The sequence below is a fragment of the Uloborus diversus genome, chromosome 9, assembly GCF_026930045.1.
Source record: "Uloborus diversus isolate 005 chromosome 9, Udiv.v.3.1, whole genome shotgun sequence".
NCBI lineage: Eukaryota > Metazoa > Arthropoda > Arachnida > Araneae > Uloboridae > Uloborus > Uloborus diversus.
In genome coordinates, this window is record NC_072739.1 from 98,189,846 (window position 1) to 98,209,055 (window position 19,210).

A 19,210-nucleotide genomic window follows, 5' to 3' on the forward strand; every position below is an offset into this window, starting at 1 on the left:
GTCATTCTTTTGGAAAACTTTCAAGAAGAGTGTCAGCAGCTCTAGTCCTCAATTGGATTGTTTCCGAGACTTTAAAAAAAACTTTTTCTGAAAGAGCATGCTTAAAAACATAGGATTTAACCATTTTTTAAATAAATTGACAAAGTTTGATATTAAAAAATATATATATTTTATATAATCGGTGCACAGATTCAATTTTATTTTTTACGCTTCTGTGCAAGACATCACAAGTGATAAAATGCCACTCTCTGATGCCATTAGCGCAGAGCGCAATGTTTTGGCATCAGATAACGATCAAAATATAGCACAATGATAGCAATGAATTTCATGTGTACTTCAGAAAAGCCTTCATTCAAAATTTTCATCATGATTGCTATTAATATTACTGTTTAATGGCAGCCTTTTTCTTTGACAATGCGTAAACATTCAGCGCGCCAAAGTACATCACTTGTGACGCCATAAAGACCACGCCTTATTTCCAAAACCGGACATGAAAAAATGAAATAAAAAATAACCATTGGAAAAATTATTTTTTTCTGGTTCCATGCTATTTTTATTTTTCGCTTGTTCTATCAATTTCAGTGACAAAAAGTAGTACTTTTCACTGCAGGAAACAACTACATTGTCTCAAAGGAAAATTGGACGATCAGAGGAAATTCCTCTAGCAGATAACGGACAATTAAACAGAGCAAAAAGAAAGCCTGACTTCAAACTTCAATAAAAACAAATTTATATTGACAAAATAGAAATCTAAAAAAAAAAGTTTGTGTGATTCTTGTATAGTTTGTTGTGAATTGTTTTGATCTGTTTGTAGAAAAACATATTAAGTGGACTATCTGAAAAAGGGTAACGTTAAGTCCAAGCTAATTTAACATTATCAGTATAGCCCTTTTCAGGGACTAGCAGAAAATAACGTCGGAAGCGGGAATACGTAGGAAACGAACAACATAAAATCAGGGCTCCACTGTGTACGAGAATCTGGGAGCGGAAACAATTAAAGAGAAAATTAACGATGTACAGCACAAATTGCAGAAAGAAAAAAAAAGAAACAATTAAAAAAAAATCTGTAACTAGGGCAAGTTGTTTATTTTGCATCGGCACTATGCTGGCAAAGAAACAAGTTTTACAGAATTTATAAAAGGGCTTGAACAAAAAAAAAGTTGCCAAGTTGGTTAAGTGACGTTTGATAACATGGTGACAAGACTTACATGGCAAACACGGTTTTATAAAATTGTCTAAATTTCGTAAATTGAAATACATTTTTTTTTGCTTAATGGTACCTTATGTTTACTTGTACGTTTTTTGTTCATAATAAATTTGTGATAATTATAACAATTAATAAATGCAAAAACATTTTAAACACATTACAAAAAAAAAAAATTAAATTTTAAGAATGATTATAGCAGAAAAAAATTCTTTTTATGATTTTCTGGAATTTTATTGCTTTTTGAAATTAGGTTTTTTAGCACCTAGCTGATACGTTTCTTATACAAGGTATTAAAAAACATGCTGTGTGAAGTTCCCCTGTGCCAATGTGGTGTGTGTGTGTGTGTGTGTGTGTGTGTGTGTGTGTGTGTGTGTGTGTTTTTTTTTTTTTTTTGACTTTGAAACCACCATAAAATAATTTTTCGTGAAGAAAGACAATTCCTTCATTCATATGTACGCTTTTTCATATATATAATTCATTTTTATCAAAGCTTTAAATATTTTGACAAAACAGAGTTTTAAATTTTATTTTAAATGGTAGGGGAAAAAATTAGAAACCACTGAAAATAGTTAATTTTCTCACCTTTGTTGTTTTTAAGGGCGAAATACTTACATTATTATCTAAAAATATTTTCAGAAGCATCACATAGTTAGCGACTCAGATATGAGAATTTTAGTTTTATTAAATGAAGAAACACGAAAAAAAAAATAATAATTAACTGACTTAATTTTGAAAATTTCACAAATGTGGTCGTCTTGTTAAGGGCGTCACACTAAACAATATATTTATGGAAATTATTGGTACTAAGGTTAAAATTTGCGAAATTCCGGCAAAAAATAAAAATTAATAAAAATAAAATCTTCGTAATTAAATTTTTAATTTTTAGTATGTTAATGTAGCAGGATTTACCATAATTTCACCTTCTTACTTGCTCTTCTGTTTCGCCAAAAACGATAGCTTTAAGTGTCTTGCTCAATACTGCTCAGAAAATTCCGCTTCTACAATATTTTCTAACCTAACCAACGTCAGAGTAAAGTTTTAACGTATAAGTGTAAACAGTCGAATATTTTGAGGGGGGTTTTTTCTGTAGTTGTTATGGGACGAACGCTGTAGTAGAACATTCGTTATAAGCAGCGCTACGGAGTTGGACTAATTTTAAATCAAAGGAGTCGGAGTTGAAATCGCATAAAAAAATGCTGACTCCGACATTTTTTATTTATTTATTTATTTATTTATTTTTGCCTTTTACTGACATTCTTTGTTATTCCCCCCCCCTTAAATTGAAATTAAACCGAATTTTTCTCCTTTACTCTTGCTTCGAAATTCGTAAGTACAAAAGTACATAAAGGAATCGTACTTCAACTAATCACTGGGGAAGCGAATTATCATTATGACCGAAAAGTCCTTGACACATTTTTAAAATTCATAGAAAAGCAGCAAATTGTCGCACGAAGGTGTGGTTTTCGCCGTTATATTTCACAAGTTCAAGAATTGTTTATGACATCGTAAAAAAAAGGAGGGGGAGAGGAAAAAATATAAAATGAAAATGAAAAAAGAAAAAGTGTTTTTCAGTAAAGGCTCATATAGTCAGTTCAAAAAAAAAACGTCATGTGAGGTGTTTAATGGGGTCGTTTCCAAAATTTTAAAAGTATTTTTTTCTGAAAGAACATGCTTAAAAACATAGGATCTAACCATTTTTTAAATAATTTGTTTAAGTTTAATATTTTAAGAAAATTACTTAAATCGTTGCGCTTTCATTTTTTACATTTCTGTCGTGTGACATCACAAATGATGAAATGCCATTCTGTGTTGCCATTCACAGAGCAAAATATTTAATTCGCATCTTTAGTCCCGTTTATTGGCAACGATATGGTTGATAGCAAGCGTAGAGCGCAATTATAATTCGCTTCTTGATTATCATAACGTGGAAACGCGGTACAAAATGCGCCAAAGAGCATCATTTGCGACGTCATCAAGACCACGCCTTGTATGCAAAATCGGACATTTTAAAAAATTAATTAAAAAATAACTGTTGGGAAAATGAAAGAATTTTCTGGGTCCATGTTATTTTTTTGCTTATTCTGTCGATTTCAGTGACTAAAAGTAGTACTTTTGACTGAAGAATACAACCCCATTGTATTAAAACAGAAAGCAACGCCTGTCAGTACCAGAGTTAAATGTGCGCACCGCTTAGATGCGGTTTGAACAACATACTGTGCACACATTAAGCTCAGGTAATGAAAGCTTTCTCTTTAATAACATGATTAAACACCCCATACAACGTTTGTTTTCCTTACTATGATGATACAGCGTTTACTTACACTTTTTTCTTCCGTGTTTTTCTTTTCTTCCCTTTTTTTATTCTTTTTAACGATGTCATAAAAAATTCTTGAACCTGTGAGGTATTGCGGAGCAAATCACATACTGATAGGACAAGTTTTTGCTTTTCTATGAATTTTTTAAATATGTCAAAGGCTTTTCGGACACCCTGTATATTTATATTTATCCCGAGTCCGGCGAATTTGTATCGACGTCATGACGTGGCAAGTTGAAACTTTCTAAAAGCAATACTGTGTTTTGCAATTGGTGCAGATTTCGGTATGAAACCATGAAATAAAAACTTTGGCGTAATTCATGATACAATGAACAAAGTAGCAAATCAGAAACAAAAGTGTTGTTTGAAAAGTTTATTAATTTAACCACCAATATGTTTCTGCATTTATAATAGCAGAGTGCATTCTCTTATTGGCCATGTCTTTTTCATGGAATATAATAACATTTTGCTGTCAAACTGGTCAATATTTCTTGTTTTTAGAGTTCTATAACACTTTTCATTGGAGAGCAGCAAGTTCAGATTTCGGGGAGTGTTAAAGGGTCAGCTGATCCCCTGTGACAAGAATTTTATTATAATTATGAGTAAACTTCATTTTTTTAGATTCGAAAAAATAGTGCAATGTATCAATGTTAACCTTACTTTGTAAGATTCTATAAGGTATTTCTTCTCAGCACATCATAATTCAAAGGATTGCCTAGGTTCGTTTACTGGGCAATAGCTATTTTGAGAGTTTAGTTCATTTTCAAATGGATAATCATCTCTAATATGTTTAACGTTTTTTGAGAGCACGCTTCCATTTCAAACCACATGTGTGTGTGTGTGTGTGTGTTGTATGTGCTTTTTCCAACTATTTTATAGTTGTAATCTCACATATTCAAAGCTCATGGTAACGTGACGTGCTTGTTTGTCTGAAGAAATGTGAATTTCAGTGAAAATTCGAGGTAATATGATCCAATGTGCAGGATTCGGCAATGAAAAATTTAGGGGAGGGGGGAGACATTTGACAAGGTATTGATCTCATTGGGGGGGGGGGTGCACCAACCTCCTTGGGGGATGAGCATCCCAGCTTGACTGATACTTTTTTACGTAGGAGGTATAAGTATAACGCTGATCATTGAAACTTGATCAATCTAACGAAAATTTCTGGATTCGCCGCAGAGCAAAGTTTGAATATTTCTTTGCAGTAATAGATAGTAAATAGTGCTTGACGGTAAGATTTAATTAAAATAAATCAATCATACCACAAATGTTGAAAATCCGTCGGATCGATTTGCAGATCACAGTTGGAAGACAAGTCTAAGTAGGTAAGTCCTTTAGGAACGATGGACGCCAATTCTAAGTTCTTCAGTTTATTGCATGCTAAATCTAAAACCTGGAAAATAATTTCAAAATATCAATATGCATGATATATATTTTTAAAAATTTTATCATGGAAACTAACAAGTGTCTTTGATACTGTGAGGGTATATTAAAGTAGGGCTTAATCTAAAGGATTTCAATGGCAAAAGCAACAAACACTCAATACTAAAATGCCAGGCAAGAGCCATAAATTATCATTTGAGTAATAAAATAATAAGCTATTCGACTTAAAAATGTCGAAAAATATTTCTCCGTTGATGCAGCATTTACAATATATTTAATTTAACTACAAGCAAAACTATTGCTCCTTCCGTCTCAAATAAGTCACCGAATTTACGTTCGAAAAGTGTGTTCCAAATGGGTTGCTAAATTTGAAAACTTTTGTGCTAAATATTGAAGCTGATTATTTTACTTTAAACACTACATAGATTTGAGACTGATATGTTGCCAATTAGCAACACTTATTTACGTCCTTTCCTTCTCACATCAATAAAGTCTGGCTGGAAGGAGATGGTACTTGACCACGCCTTATTTCAGAAGCGTCCATTTTCAGAAGGAACGATACGCAGAGGAAAATTGAAGAACGGAATTCGCAAATGTGGTATTGGTTCTAGATCTTTAATACGTAACCTTGGAGTTTAAGAAACCAGTCAAAATAATATAACATTTCAATTTTGTACGGTCACGGCAGATGTCTTCTTGGACAGGTCATATTCTAAGTTAGTGGTTGGGTCTTGTTTTTACCTCTTTCCTCAGTCATTGGTCAGAAACAGAACGCCTCTTATAGTTAATTTGAATTGAAACTGGTGACAGTAGGGCTGCCACAAGCTGATCAAACCAAAAACAAACAAAATACGAGAGAAAGAGAATTCCTTCCCTCAACTCATCACGTTCGGCTGAAAACGAGGAGCCACCCTACACGCTGAATGAATGAGAGTGACAACGAGAATAACGATGATGACGAAAAATATGGTACTTGTGAAGGATTATATTCAAGTGACAAAGAGGATGAAACTTGGTTACGATGTAAATTGTGTTTTCATTGGTGTCATGAAAACGCAAGAAAAGAAAAAAAAAGAGGCAAAAGTTTTGTACTTTTTAAGATTGTAGATTTCTAGCCCAATTCATGTTTTACAAAATGTATGTAGATGCGTCTTGAAATAAAATAATATTTGTTTCTAAATTATTTATTTTATTTTTCAAACTTTCTTTCCATTATTTTTAAGATAATTCTGCAGGCGATATTAGAAACACCCGGTCGGCGATATTAGGAGTATCTTTTCAAAAACTGAAAAATGTTATTGTTCAGCTATTTTTTTTTTTTTTTTAACTAGCATGCCCATTTCTGTTGATATTTAATTTTATTGCGTAAATACCGCGTCACATAACATCACAAATCCAGACCAGTTTCATACTTATCTGCGAGATATTTATAAACAAAATTTAGCAAACCTCAAGTTTCGATGAGTTTTTGAACCAAGGGACTGAAGTAATCTGATTTGAGTGCAGATAGAGTTTCTTCAAGTTTTGAGCATTAGCTGTTTGACTAGTTACGTTCTCTATTCCATTTCCAGACAAGGACAAAGAAACAAGAGCTGGAACATTCGAGAAGAACCTGGAAAAAATATCATTCTTTAAGCTCCTTAAATATTGATGTGCTGGAATAAAGAAATTATTGTTTAATTATTTTAGGGGCCATTCATTAATTACGTAAGGATGATTTTGGCAATTTTGATCCCTCCCTCCCCATGCAAGGGTACGTAAGATTTTTCTATCCCCTCCCGTCTATTCTTACGTAAGATTCCATTTCGTTTTTCAAAATAATGAATGCAAAGAAACATTTACTAACTAAAATGTAGAAATCTAGACGGAATGTTTATTCGACATTTTTTTTTTTTGTATATGATGCGGTATTAAAAAAATAAAACATGTTATACGCAGAGCGATTATTTTATTTTTTATTTTACACTATTCATTCTTTGTAAAAAAAAATAAAAAACATCTCATCTTAATATGTTTTTTACCTTCCAAACGCAAATGAAATAATAATTACTGCCAAACCACTTGATCGCGCGATTTCTAATATAAATTATTGACTTGGAAAGCATTGCGTAAGAATGGTTTTTACCCCCTCCCCAAAGTAAGGGTATGTAGAGATTTTTCCAACCCCCCCCCCTCCCTAGGGACCCTTACGTAATAAATGAATGGCAACTCATCTATCTGACAAATTCGGAAATGCAAATATAAAGCGCGTCCCCGTTTAAACTGCAAGATCTCTATTTTTGCAACCGTTAGTCCTAGATCCATGCTCGTAATTTCAAAACTGGTCAAGTTAATTAAATTGAAATAAACTAATAATTGATGGTTAATTAATTAGTTTTATTCTGGATATTGCAATCATCGGGTCTGAGGTTACATACAAAATTAATAGACAACGACCAGACCAAGTTAGTAAAATCCTGGTAACATGGTTATAACGAACTGATGTGTGCATCACATGACTTCCTTTTACGCCAATTTAATGGTAATAGTACCTTGGAATAAGCAAAAAACTCTTTTAATATTTTTAACCCAAGTTTGTTGCGAACTGAAGCAAAAACGAGCTCATGTTTGCATCACATGACTTCCTTTTACGCCAATTTAATGTTATTTCCCCATTATTAAAATTTTAATGTGATTCAATAGTTAATAGTCTCTAAATATCATAGACAATGGCCAAATTGAAATCAGATTTTTAAAAAAACGCCAAATTTGTAAGCTGGCGATAAAACTTGGCGACCAAAAGACTGGCGATATATCGCCAATTGTTCGCCATATTATAACACCACTTGAGTTTGCATCGAAATTAACAATGATTTCCCCGCAAAAAGGTGCAACATACCCCTGTAGAAACACCCGAATGCAACAAAAAGAGGAGGTGCACGACTAGACCTCACCAGGAGTCTACGTACCAAATTTCAAGTATCTAGGACTTACCGTTCTTGAATTATGCGACATACATACGCACATACATACGTACGTACAGACGTCACGAGAAAATTCGTTATAATTAACTCGGGAATCATCATTATGGCTATTTGGGGCGTCTATATATACTTTCTTAGGTATATATGCACGTGTGGTCGGATCGAAAAAAGAACTCAACATTCATTAGGGGGTGAACAAAATGAAAATTAAGGTCGATTTTTGAGTGAAAAATTTTCCGAGAATACAATTCTTCCTTTTTTTGTAAAAGGAATAAAAAACGTTTTATATTAGGGGTTCTCAAAATTTTTCGACTCATGGCACCCTTTGACGAATTAGAATTATATCGCTGCACCCCCTCTATTATGTCAGGTACAAGCGCTAAATAAAGCCATCTTAATGTTCATAGCTAAATATCACGCCCATTTATAACTGAATCGAAACCAGCTTTTGCATATTCATCAGATGGTCTTATTGGGCCACAATCTACTTTTCTAGGTTATCAAATCATAGGAAAAAATGACGGTGCACTATACTCAAACACATTTTTCACTATGAATTCGTCGACTTCATAGATTAGGCTCCAAGAACAATAAAAGACTTTTTTAAACTGGTAAACTACAGTGAACTACGTAGAAACAAAACCTACCGTAAAATGAGATAAGAAAATTTAGACATCTCTCTTCTGTAAAAACTTTTGCTACATTGTTGCCTGGTATCAAAAAATAGGACATAATCTATATTGGTCCACATGGAAACACCCACCTAACATAAACGTATATGGATACCACGGGCACTTCGCAGCCCCCCTTACTTCTCCCTACGGCACAGGGGTGCCGTGATACCCCAGTTTGAGAACCCCTGTTTTATACAGATTAATTTTCCCGATATCGGACATTTTAATGCGATTCAATGCTCAACTCTCTAAGTATCGCCAATTGTAGCCAAAATGAAACCAGATTTTAAAAAAACATTTAAAAAAAACCGCCAAATTTGTCGCCAAGTGTTTGCCAAATTATAACACCACTTGAGCTTGCATTGAAATTAAAAATGATTTCCCCCCAAAAAGGTGTAAAAGACGCCTTTTGGAACATCCGAATGGAACCAAAAGGAAAGGTGCTCAACTAGACCCCACTAGGAGTCTACGTACCAAATTTCAACTTTTTAGGACCTATAGTTTATGAGTTATGCGAGGCATATACAAACATACATACGTACGTCACGAGAAAACTCGTTGTAATCAATTCTGGGATCGTCAAAATAAATATTTCGGGTGTCTATACGTTCTTAAGCATATATCCACGTGTGGTCGGGTTGAGAAAAAAATTCAATCGGTGCTAGCAAATTGGAAATTAAGTCCAAGTTTTGGGTGAAAATTTTTTCGCGAATATACAATATTTCCTTTACTTCGTAAAAGGAAGTAAAAAAAAAGAAATTGATTTAAGATAGTATTTTTAAGCAAAGTTCAATTTAAAACTCTGGTACGTAGAAAGCAGAATGTAAGAATACTTACTCTGTGGGAAGTTCTTGAATTCCATTATAGGCAAGATGAAGGGTTTCAACTGCAGAAGAACTGAGCAAACTTGACAAATCATTTAAGTTTTTCACTTGATTGCCAGTGAGAATGATTCTTCTCAGGTTTTTGTTCGTTCCATACGACTGAGGAAGACAACTCAGGCAGTTGTATGACAAGTTGAGTACCTCCAAGCTAAGTGACATTGGAAAATTTTTTTTTAGATTTCCGTGGATCCATTATAATTCTCAGAACAAAAAAGATCAAATGAAAACGAAAGAAATAAATATCAAGTGATTCTCACACGGATGGTGACGACACCAAAAATCTTTTTCGGAAACTTCCAGCGCACGTCACAAGCTCTGCATAATTTAAGTAGCATGCCTTGGACCAGTGTTGACCCAACCTACGGTCCACGAAACTATACAACTATGGCCAGGGATGTCCTGAAGTAAAATTTTTGGAAGTGTGGGGGTCGGAAGGGGGGGGGGGATTTTCAGTTTGCCGAATTCAACTCCGAATTTTACCGAAAGATAAAATATGAGCATGGCATCATTATAATTTTTTAAATTGCAATTTTGTCTTCAAACTTGCCGAACCGTCAGAAAAAAAGTGCCGAATAAGACAATTTTTTGGAGGTCAGAGTGACCTCTCATGACCTCCCTGAGTGTGACTCGTTGCTCTGCTAAGGGTTTCAAACCGAAGAACGGCCATTCCACGGAAAACGGTCATTTTGACAAGCAGTTGACTTTTTCATGGAATGGCCCAATATACGGTTGGCAACAATGTCATAAATTTGTAGTCAAATATTCAGTTACTGGTTTCTGAAAAACAGATGAAATGTTCGCATCAATCAAATAAGCATTAAGGAATGATAATATGAAATCTTGGTTTGTAATTTTCTTCCTTTTTCCATGTTTTTCCATGTTACCTAGAAAACTTCTAATATGTTAAAAATTCTTTATATTCTGGCCCGCGATAATCATCCTAATATGAAGTGCGGCCTTCGGCTGAAAAAAAGTTTGGACCCCACTTTTCTAAACTATAGTCTATGTGTTAAACAAGAGCACCCAAACTTAAACTTTTGGGAAGGCAAAAATTCTCTATTTGCCCCGCCGAATGATGATAATTTTGCCGAATAGAACTCCAAATTTTCCTGAATGTTGATAGCTTTGCCAAATAGAACTCCAAATTTTGCCGAATGATGATAATTTTGCCGAATCGGCAGACAAAATTTGCCGAATAAGGACTTCTTTGGAAGATCTCAGTGACCTCCCATCGGGGCGAACGGTATTAAGAATCGGCGTGTCAAGGGCAAATAACTTTCCCACTGAAAACCCTTTTCTCCTTCTTGTCAAGGTTACGGCACTAATTTTATCCTCAAATTTCTTCTAAAACACATAAAATGGTTGGCTGTTCTTCCAGTAATAATAAGATTTCAATTAAATGGGTTTTATATTCATTGGCAAAATTACATTTTGAAATTTCGATGACAAAAAAATTCTTACCAAGGCAAAGCCAAAAAGAAATTGTCCGGTAGGCTTTGTATTTTGTTATATTGTAAGCATAACGTTCGGATATGGCATGGCGTTAGCATTTCAGGAAGATCATTCAACAAATTGTGGGTTACTTGTAGGTTTCGTAAAGAACTGCTGGCAAATAACCTAAAAAAACAAGAAAAACAAGATTAAGTTATTGTGTTTCCACGCACAAATATATACAGGGGGATCCTAAATTGATTTAAAACTAAAAGGTGTAATAGTACTTATCCAGTCAACCCATAATTGCACAGGAACATTGGGTCGCATTCCCTTCTGTGAAGCAGAAAATATTCGAATTCCATCTAGAACTTTCAATAGTGTTAGGAAAGCGAATGAGCAAATCCAAAAGTTACAAAATCCAAAGAAGCAGCATGATCTATGAAAGCGGCAGAAGGTTTTTATTTAACTTAATAAGTAAACATTTAAAGCTTCACCCCGGAGAGATGCCAGATAACCTTGAAGCGGGAACATCATTTGTATTATTTGTAATGATAAATGAATGCGCGAATGAACAAAACCAAAAATCAGAAAATCGTAATCTATGAAAACGGCAAAAGGTTTTTATTTAATATGTAAGCATTTAAAGCTTGACCACGGAGAAATGGCGGATGAACTTGAAGCGAGAACATCATCATCATCTGTATCATTTGTAATAGGTAGAATCAGCCAGAAAGCGCCAAGTAGTAAGAGGCACGTTCTTGCGGATCGTATAAAATACAAAATAATAACAAACGATCTATTACATGGGGAAAAGTGAAAAATATAAAATATTTTTAATGAAATTGCTTCTATTTGATAATTAAAAATATTTTAGTTAAAGGAATGAGTAAATCAAAGAATGAATTAAGAAATTAATTGAATGAATAAACAAATAAATGAATTATGAAATGAAGGAATGTAAATAAATTAATTAATTAATACATGAATACCTAAGTGGTTTAACGAATGGCTGAATTAGTAAATGAAATGATTCATTTCCCTTTGCCACATCCACTTTGACCCGCATACACATGACTAAGTATACTGAACATTAAAAATAAAAATAAACTTAATATTAAAAAATATTAATTTGAATTTTTGGCATCTTGAATTCAAATTATGTTTTTCGCAATCACGAGCGTGTGTGTGTATGTATGCATGTGTGTGCGTGCTGTGTATGCAGTGCTGTGTGTGTACGCGCGTGTGTGTGTGTAGACGTTCATGTGTGTGTGTATGTAGGCATATATATTTGTGTCTGTGTGCAGGCATGAGTGTGTGTATGTGTGAGTGTAGGAGTGTGTGTTTGTGTCTGTGCGCAGGCATGAGTGTGTGTATGTGTGTGTATGCTTGTGTGTGTGTAGGATATGGACGCAACCTGGAGACTGTTTTCGCCAGAGGAGCAGCATCGTGAGGCCGGTCGACGCGACGGTGATGCTGGCAGAGGGTGCTGGCGGGAAAATAAAATGATAGGAATTCAAAACAGTCAAATGAGAACAATAAGCAATCGTGATTTCTCAATAAATAAGTAGTGCACCAAGTATTAATAGGTCTGAAGTGACATTTCAAATGTTAAAAACAAGAACTTTTTCATTTTATAATAATAAAAATAGTTTTTGACTTACATAAAACATTACAATATGAATAGTATCAATTTTTGAAAATTGTTCGTATTATCGTATACTTTGAACTTCAGAGATAACTTTTTCCTGACTGGAATAGACCACGCGTGGTACTACATGGTTAAAGTATTACCAATTAGGTGATGCAAAAAACAGAGTAAATATTTCATCATTTCACTTTGTCCCACTATTTTACTTTGCCCAACATTCCTCTACATATGTGACCGCGAAGAATGAGGATAGAAGAAATCGTATGAAAGCTATTGTTTAAACTTACTGTTTTGGTAGACTAGTTATCTGGTTATGAGAAGCACACATATGAGTCATAGATTTGGCCTCACTAATCCAATCTGGCAACGACATCATATTATTGCTGCAAGAAAAGATACATTGATTAATTTTTAATCAATAAGACCACGATTATTACAAAATTAATTTATCTTGTTACTTTCTTCTATATCTAATATATACACAGTCCAGTCACATTAATGTGACCACCACGTACTTTCCACGTCAGAGTTAAATAACCAATCACAGAAGGCAGGTGGCAGCACAGTGCAGTTGAGCGTATATAAAGGGTGTGTGAGGGCTTCGGAAAACATTTCAATCGTTGGCGTAATGCAGAAACGTAGCGATTTATCCGACGTCCAAAAGGGCATGATCATTGGCTTTCGGGCCAAGGGTGGAAGCATTTCCGAAACGGCTGAGTTTGTGAACTGTTCGCGTGCCGCCGTGGTAAAAGTGTACCGTGCATAGCAAAATGGGACTGTCCAAAATCAGCGACGTGGCAAATGTGGTGCACCACGGGCCATAGATGACAGAGGCGAACGACGGTTGCGGAGATGCGTTTGGGCAGATAGACGGGCTACCGTTGAGCAACTGACCACCAAAATGAACCAAGGGGCTACCAAAAGTGTCTCCCAAACTACTATACAGCGAACATTGCTGCGTCTGGGCCTCCGAAGCAGACGGCTGGTTCGTGCACCTATGCTGACTGCTGTTCATCGACGACGAAGGCTAGAATTTGCACGCCAGTACAGCAGCTGGACGTCCACTGAGTGGCGACAGGTAGCGTTTTCAGATGAATCGCGTTTTATGTTCCATCGGACAGATGAACGTTGGCGTATAAGGCGTGAAACCTCTGAAAGGAACCACCCTGCAACCATTGCCGGAACGATCCAAGCTGGAGGCGGGAGCATTATGGTCTGGGGAATGTTTTCCTGGCATTCTCTGGGTTCACTGATCATTGTGGAAGGCACGATGGATCAATACAAGTACGCATCTGTCCTTGCGGACCATGTCCACCCCTACATGCGCATTGTTTTTCCTCAGGATGATGGCATCTTCCAACAAGACAATGCGAGGTGCCACACAGCTGCCAGTGTACGTGCGTGGTTCGAAGAGCAGCAGGATGAGTTTATCGTCCTCCCCTGACCAGCAAACTCACCTGACTTAAACCCAATCGAGCATCTGTGGGACCATCTCGATCGAGTTGTTCGCGCCATGGATCCTCAACCGCATAATCTAGCGCAGCTGGCCACGGCATTAGAGTCGGCGTGGCTCAACATCCCAGAGAACACCTTCAGGGACCTAAGTGACTCTCTTCCTGCACGTCTCACAACAGTCCGCTCTGCGAAAGGTGGTTATTCTGGCTTTTGACAGATGGTCACATTAATGTGACTGGACTGTGTAGAAGAAAGTATTGGATTCGTGCAAATTTTCGAATTTCGAATTTTGACGGATTCGAACGTTTTTAGGTGTACTGAGTCCATTTCGACTATTTTTGGAAAATGTCTGTCTGTGTGTGTGTCACGTCTGTGTGTGACCAGTTTTTTGTGGCCGCTCTTTAGCAAAAATTACCGCATTAAATCGAACGAAATTTGGTACACATATGTGCCCCTATGTGAACTTGTGCCCATTGGTTTTTGGCGCGAATTCCTCCAAGGGGGGTGGAGCAATGGGACGTTCTTTGAGTTACGCGTGCTTGCTATTCCTCAGGAAGTAGCTGGCGGAATCAAACAAAATTTGGTCCATATATGTTGCCATTAACAGGAACAGGTGCTGATTCAATTTTGGTGTCAATAACTCAAACGGAGGTTGAGCTATAGAACGTTTTCTGTCGTCAATTGTGACTGCTGTATCTCAAGAAATAATGAACGGAATGAAAGAAAAATTTATCGGCAAGTAGCCCTTAGTGGGTATAAGAGCTGATTTTATTTTGGTGTCAACAGCTAAAAGGGGGGTAGCGCAATCGCCCGTTCTTTTTTTCCATTGTGAGTACCCTAACTCAAGAAGTAATGCTACGTTCTGGTTGAAATTTGGAATATATGTGAATCCATATTTAAACAGGCTTTGGTTCAATTTTGACGCCAATCGCTCCAAGAGGCGTTGATTTTTTATTTATTTATTTATTTATTATTATTTTTTTTTTTTTTTTGCGAATAAAAATAGCTTTATTATTGCAACAATAAGAAAGATAAATCGTAATAGATTGTCGTCTGTGTATTTCTCGTGATTTTAATTGTATGGAAATGATCGGAAATATTATCTCAATGATTTAAAATTTTTAACTGTTGCCATCTGATGTTTGTTAACAAATAAAATATTTGTAATTAATTCAAGCAAGGCTTTTAAAATAACTTTCAATTTTTGCTCTTTGCTTTGCTTTTGAAATAATTCAGACATCGGAATGGTTGTCAAGTTTTTGCATGTGTAATTTTGTTTTTTGTTGGGAATATTGCTTCCTCGTCAAGCATGGGGAAGGATCAGAAAAAAAAAAAGAAAAATATAGAAGAAAGTTTCGTGATGGGCACAAGATACTAGTTTTTTCAAATGTGTCTGTACACTAACTGGAACTGGACTTAAGAGAATGGGTGTTTCCAGGAGTGCCAGGAACTGAGTTCCATTTTGTCTTGTTTCTTTTGTTAATTTGCAATCTTTGCTATTTAAATGCCCGCTGTTGATTCTCGTTGCTTTTACCGGATGTCTTTACACCCAAAAGCTCACTATTTTGCATTGAAAAAAGGGGTTCCCTGAAACCCCAAAACACTTATGAACAGTAATCTGCTAATTTTGTGCGCTAAAATGTTGTTGACTTCCATTTATAGTTGACAGTTGTTTGGTTTTTACGTTCCTTTTTTGGTGAATTTTTGAAGTTTCGGTTATAAATTTCCTCTTGAAAAACTCAAAACTAGAAGATGTTCACGGCTAACAAATGTGGATATAACTAAGCAAAAACAAAACGTGCATTAAAATAACAAGAAAATACAACACTTTTTTACAATATTACTATTTTAGAAGGAACTTACTGAGAAATATCAAGCGTTTCCAAATGAGTTGGCAGATGCTTGCATTTTATACTTTCTAGATCTGTAAAAAAGAGGGAAGCAGATTAAACAACAAAACCCTTAGCAAATTACTATTTTGAACTTAATTAATGTGAAGAAACTTAACAATTCACTTTATTAAGTTTATGGAAGTTCAAAAGAATTCAAAGACTGTAAACAAACTGATAGCATAACAACAATTTCAATATCGAAGAACTGAACATAATGGGGTCGTTTCCAAAATTTTAAAAATATATTTTTCGGAAAGAACATGCTTAAAAACATAGAATCTGACCATTTTTTTAAGTTTAATATTTTTAAAAAAATTACTTAAATCGGTGCTCTTTCATTGCTTAACGCTTCTGCCGATGACATCACAAATGATGAAATGCCATACAGTGTTGCCATTCACGGTCCAAAATATTTAATTCGCATCTTTACTCACGTGTATTGGCAACGATAGGGTTGGTAGCAAGCGTAGAGCGCAATTTTAATTTACTGCTTGATTATCATAACGTGGAAACGTAGTAGAAAGATGCGGCAAAGTGCATCATTTGTGACGTCAAAAAGATCACGATTTGTTTGAAAAATCGGACATTTAAAAAATTAATTTTAAAAAAACTGTTGGGAAAATGAAAGTATTTTCTGGGTCCATGTATTTTTTTTTTTTTTTGCTCATTCTATCCATTTCAATGACTAAAAGTAGTACTTTTGACTGAAGGAAACCACCCCATTATAAAAACTTGCAGTCCTGAAATAATGTATGAAATCGACTGTGATTTTAATTGGGTGGTTAATAATGCAGCAACTTCTTTCCATCACTACATTATAATGAAACAAGATGTTTTTTTGTGTGCGCGTGTATTTGGGGTAGACTTCCAGGGCCAAAGACCTAGAAAGATGAAATTTGGGATTCAAGGGCAATTTTTGCCGATGTTGTGCACCTTGGAGCTCTATTTTTAATAATCTAATTTTAAAAAAAAAGTTATTTAATAATGCCGTTTACATTTTGAAAGCCGAGATTGCCATCTTCGGAGGCTACTTGACTAAATTTGGCGGCACTATTTATCAATCAATCGATAATATAAATGTTAATTTCATAAAATATTTCTATATCTATCTCTTCCTGTGTCTATGCATCAAAGTGTATCTATCTCTATATTTATCTATCCATCTCTATTTTTACCTAACCTTCAACCCAATTTCCCGAACAAAAACAAAAGCCGGCTTTTTTATTTAATTATAGTGCAAAAAAACTGTCTCTGTCTCCCAGTAGTAGAGAGGTGGAGTTGGAAAGAAAAAAAAAGCAAGGCCGTAGCCATCGGGGAAGGGGGGGTCAGGGGTCAGAACCTCCCTTCCCCCCTTCCCGAAATTTTCAAAGTTTTACCTCCTAAAAAAATCCGTAAAAAATTTTGTTTTTCGAACTTAAACTCGGAAAAATTCAAGATGTCCCCCAACTCCCCCCTAATATCACCAAAGATCGTCTATTTTTTAGTTTTTAGGGCTTCAGTTTCGAAAAGATTTCCGCTGGAGCGCTCCGAAAATTACCGAAGAATGACTGCCAAACCTCTCCTCCTACTAACAATACCGAAGATCTTCTAAAACCCGCGTTTTAAAAGCTAACTTCAAAAATTTGTCGGGGGAATGTTTCATAACCCCCCCCCCCCCAACCCTTTCTCGCCAATATCAGTAAAGATTGTCTTAAATTTCGTTTTCAGGGTTTGAATTTCGAAAATTTCTCGGAGGAGAACTTCCGAAAACTTCTCCCCACAACATCATTGAAAGTCAATAACAGTTACGTTTCTGGAGCTTCAATTGAGAAGGATTGCCGGTCCCCTTTAACATCACAAAAGGTGGTCTTACAACCGTGTTTCGAAGATTCCAACTTCAAAAAATCTCTCTTCCCCCCTTACATTACAAAGATCACCTAAAACTGCGTTTTTGCAACTATAATTTCGAAAAATTTCGGGGGAGATCCCTGGAACCCCCCCCCCCCTCTTTACATTAGCACAAGTTGTCAAAAATGTATTTTTCAAACTACAATTTAAGAACATTTCTGCTGTTGGGTCTTTGAATCTCTGATTCCCTTAACATCACCAAAAATCTTCGAAAACTGCGTTTTTCAGAGCTACAATTCAAAAAAGTGTGGTTGGTGGGCTCCCAAACCGTCCTTTTATTAACATAATTAGAGATATAACAATCGGAGTTTTGAAAAATGAACGGGGGAGCATCTTCAAATCTCTTCTTCCTCTAACATTACCAAAGATCGCCAAAAATGCGTCTTCAAGACTACATGTGCTTAAACTTTCTGGGAGAGAAGCCCCAGTATTTAAGAGACATGTGATATAAAAAAAGGCCTTCCATTTGCACCTCCCATTTATTTTTTGACCTCGGAATGGCCCTGAGAGTCGGATCGTGCCGTGGCTGCAACTGCTGCCTAAGGGCAGCAAGTTTAAGTGTTGTGATAAAAACACTTACTGCTGATCCAAAAGAGGGTTTTAATCCCTTTGACAAGATCAAAAATAGTCCAAAATTTCGTTTTTAAACCCTAAATTTTGATTTCGAACCTTGCGGGAGGACAGCAGTCGCTTACCCGCCCCTTAAGCTGTCATACAATAATGCCTTTCTAGGCACTATAGTCGCATCAAACATAATTGAAAATCATATTTCTTGGACGTCGATTGCAAACAATTTTCTCTCGGGAACCTCTTTCCCTTGTCTAACGTTAGAGAACTTTAGAATGTGTTTCAAGAAGAGAAAACTCCTAAATTTCCATCTCCTTCCCATAAACCCACTTAAAGAAAATTTATAATGGCCATTTAAAAGTCTTAATGTGAAAAATGTGAGAACCCTTGAACCTTCTCTTCTCCCCCCAGCGTCATCAAGCGCAGGACTTATAATTTCAAAAAAAAATTCCAAGTAAGCGCAACCACTTTTTCCCCTAACATGTCAACATGCATTCCAAAATTGCGTTTTCAAAATTTCTAAAACAAAATTTTCCGGGGACAGTTCCAAATGTGTTTTTAGGGTTTCAAAAATTTCTAGGGGAACGCCACGCAAACCAAACCTTTTCTCATGTTACGACACAACTAAATATAGAAGGAAATTGCGTTTTAAAAAAAAATGACTTTTGAAGCGTCTAAAATGAGAAACCGAACCCAATGTCAGTTTATCATGTATATTTCAAAATATTAAAAATATTCCTCGGTCTGCATCTCCCTTACAAACAATCATTTGAGCACTCCTGACCCTTAGAGCTCATGAAAAGTGATTGGTGGTACATATTGCCATATCATGTCCAACTTGAGTGCCAATTAGAGGTTTTTATGTCATTGGTATCATTCGCAATATTGCGACATTTACGACC

At 35.6% G+C, this 19,210-nt stretch overlaps 1 protein-coding gene across 1 annotated transcript in view; it reads right to left on the reverse strand.

Moving 5' to 3' along the window:
- LOC129230391 (PH domain leucine-rich repeat-containing protein phosphatase 1-like) overlaps window positions 1–19,210 on the reverse strand; it is a 72,989-nt gene that overhangs the window by 10,833 nt on the left and 42,946 nt on the right. Inside the window, exons 4-9 of the mRNA XM_054864790.1 lie at window positions 15,826–15,886; window positions 12,795–12,890; window positions 10,887–11,042; window positions 9,379–9,573; window positions 6,354–6,516; window positions 4,784–4,914 (exon numbers count right to left, since the gene is read on the reverse strand). Coding sequence (XP_054720765.1) covers window positions 4,784–4,914; window positions 6,354–6,516; window positions 9,379–9,573; window positions 10,887–11,042; window positions 12,795–12,890; window positions 15,826–15,886 — 802 coding nt within the window. The remainder of the gene's footprint in view (window positions 1–4,783; window positions 4,915–6,353; window positions 6,517–9,378; window positions 9,574–10,886; window positions 11,043–12,794; window positions 12,891–15,825; window positions 15,887–19,210) is intronic.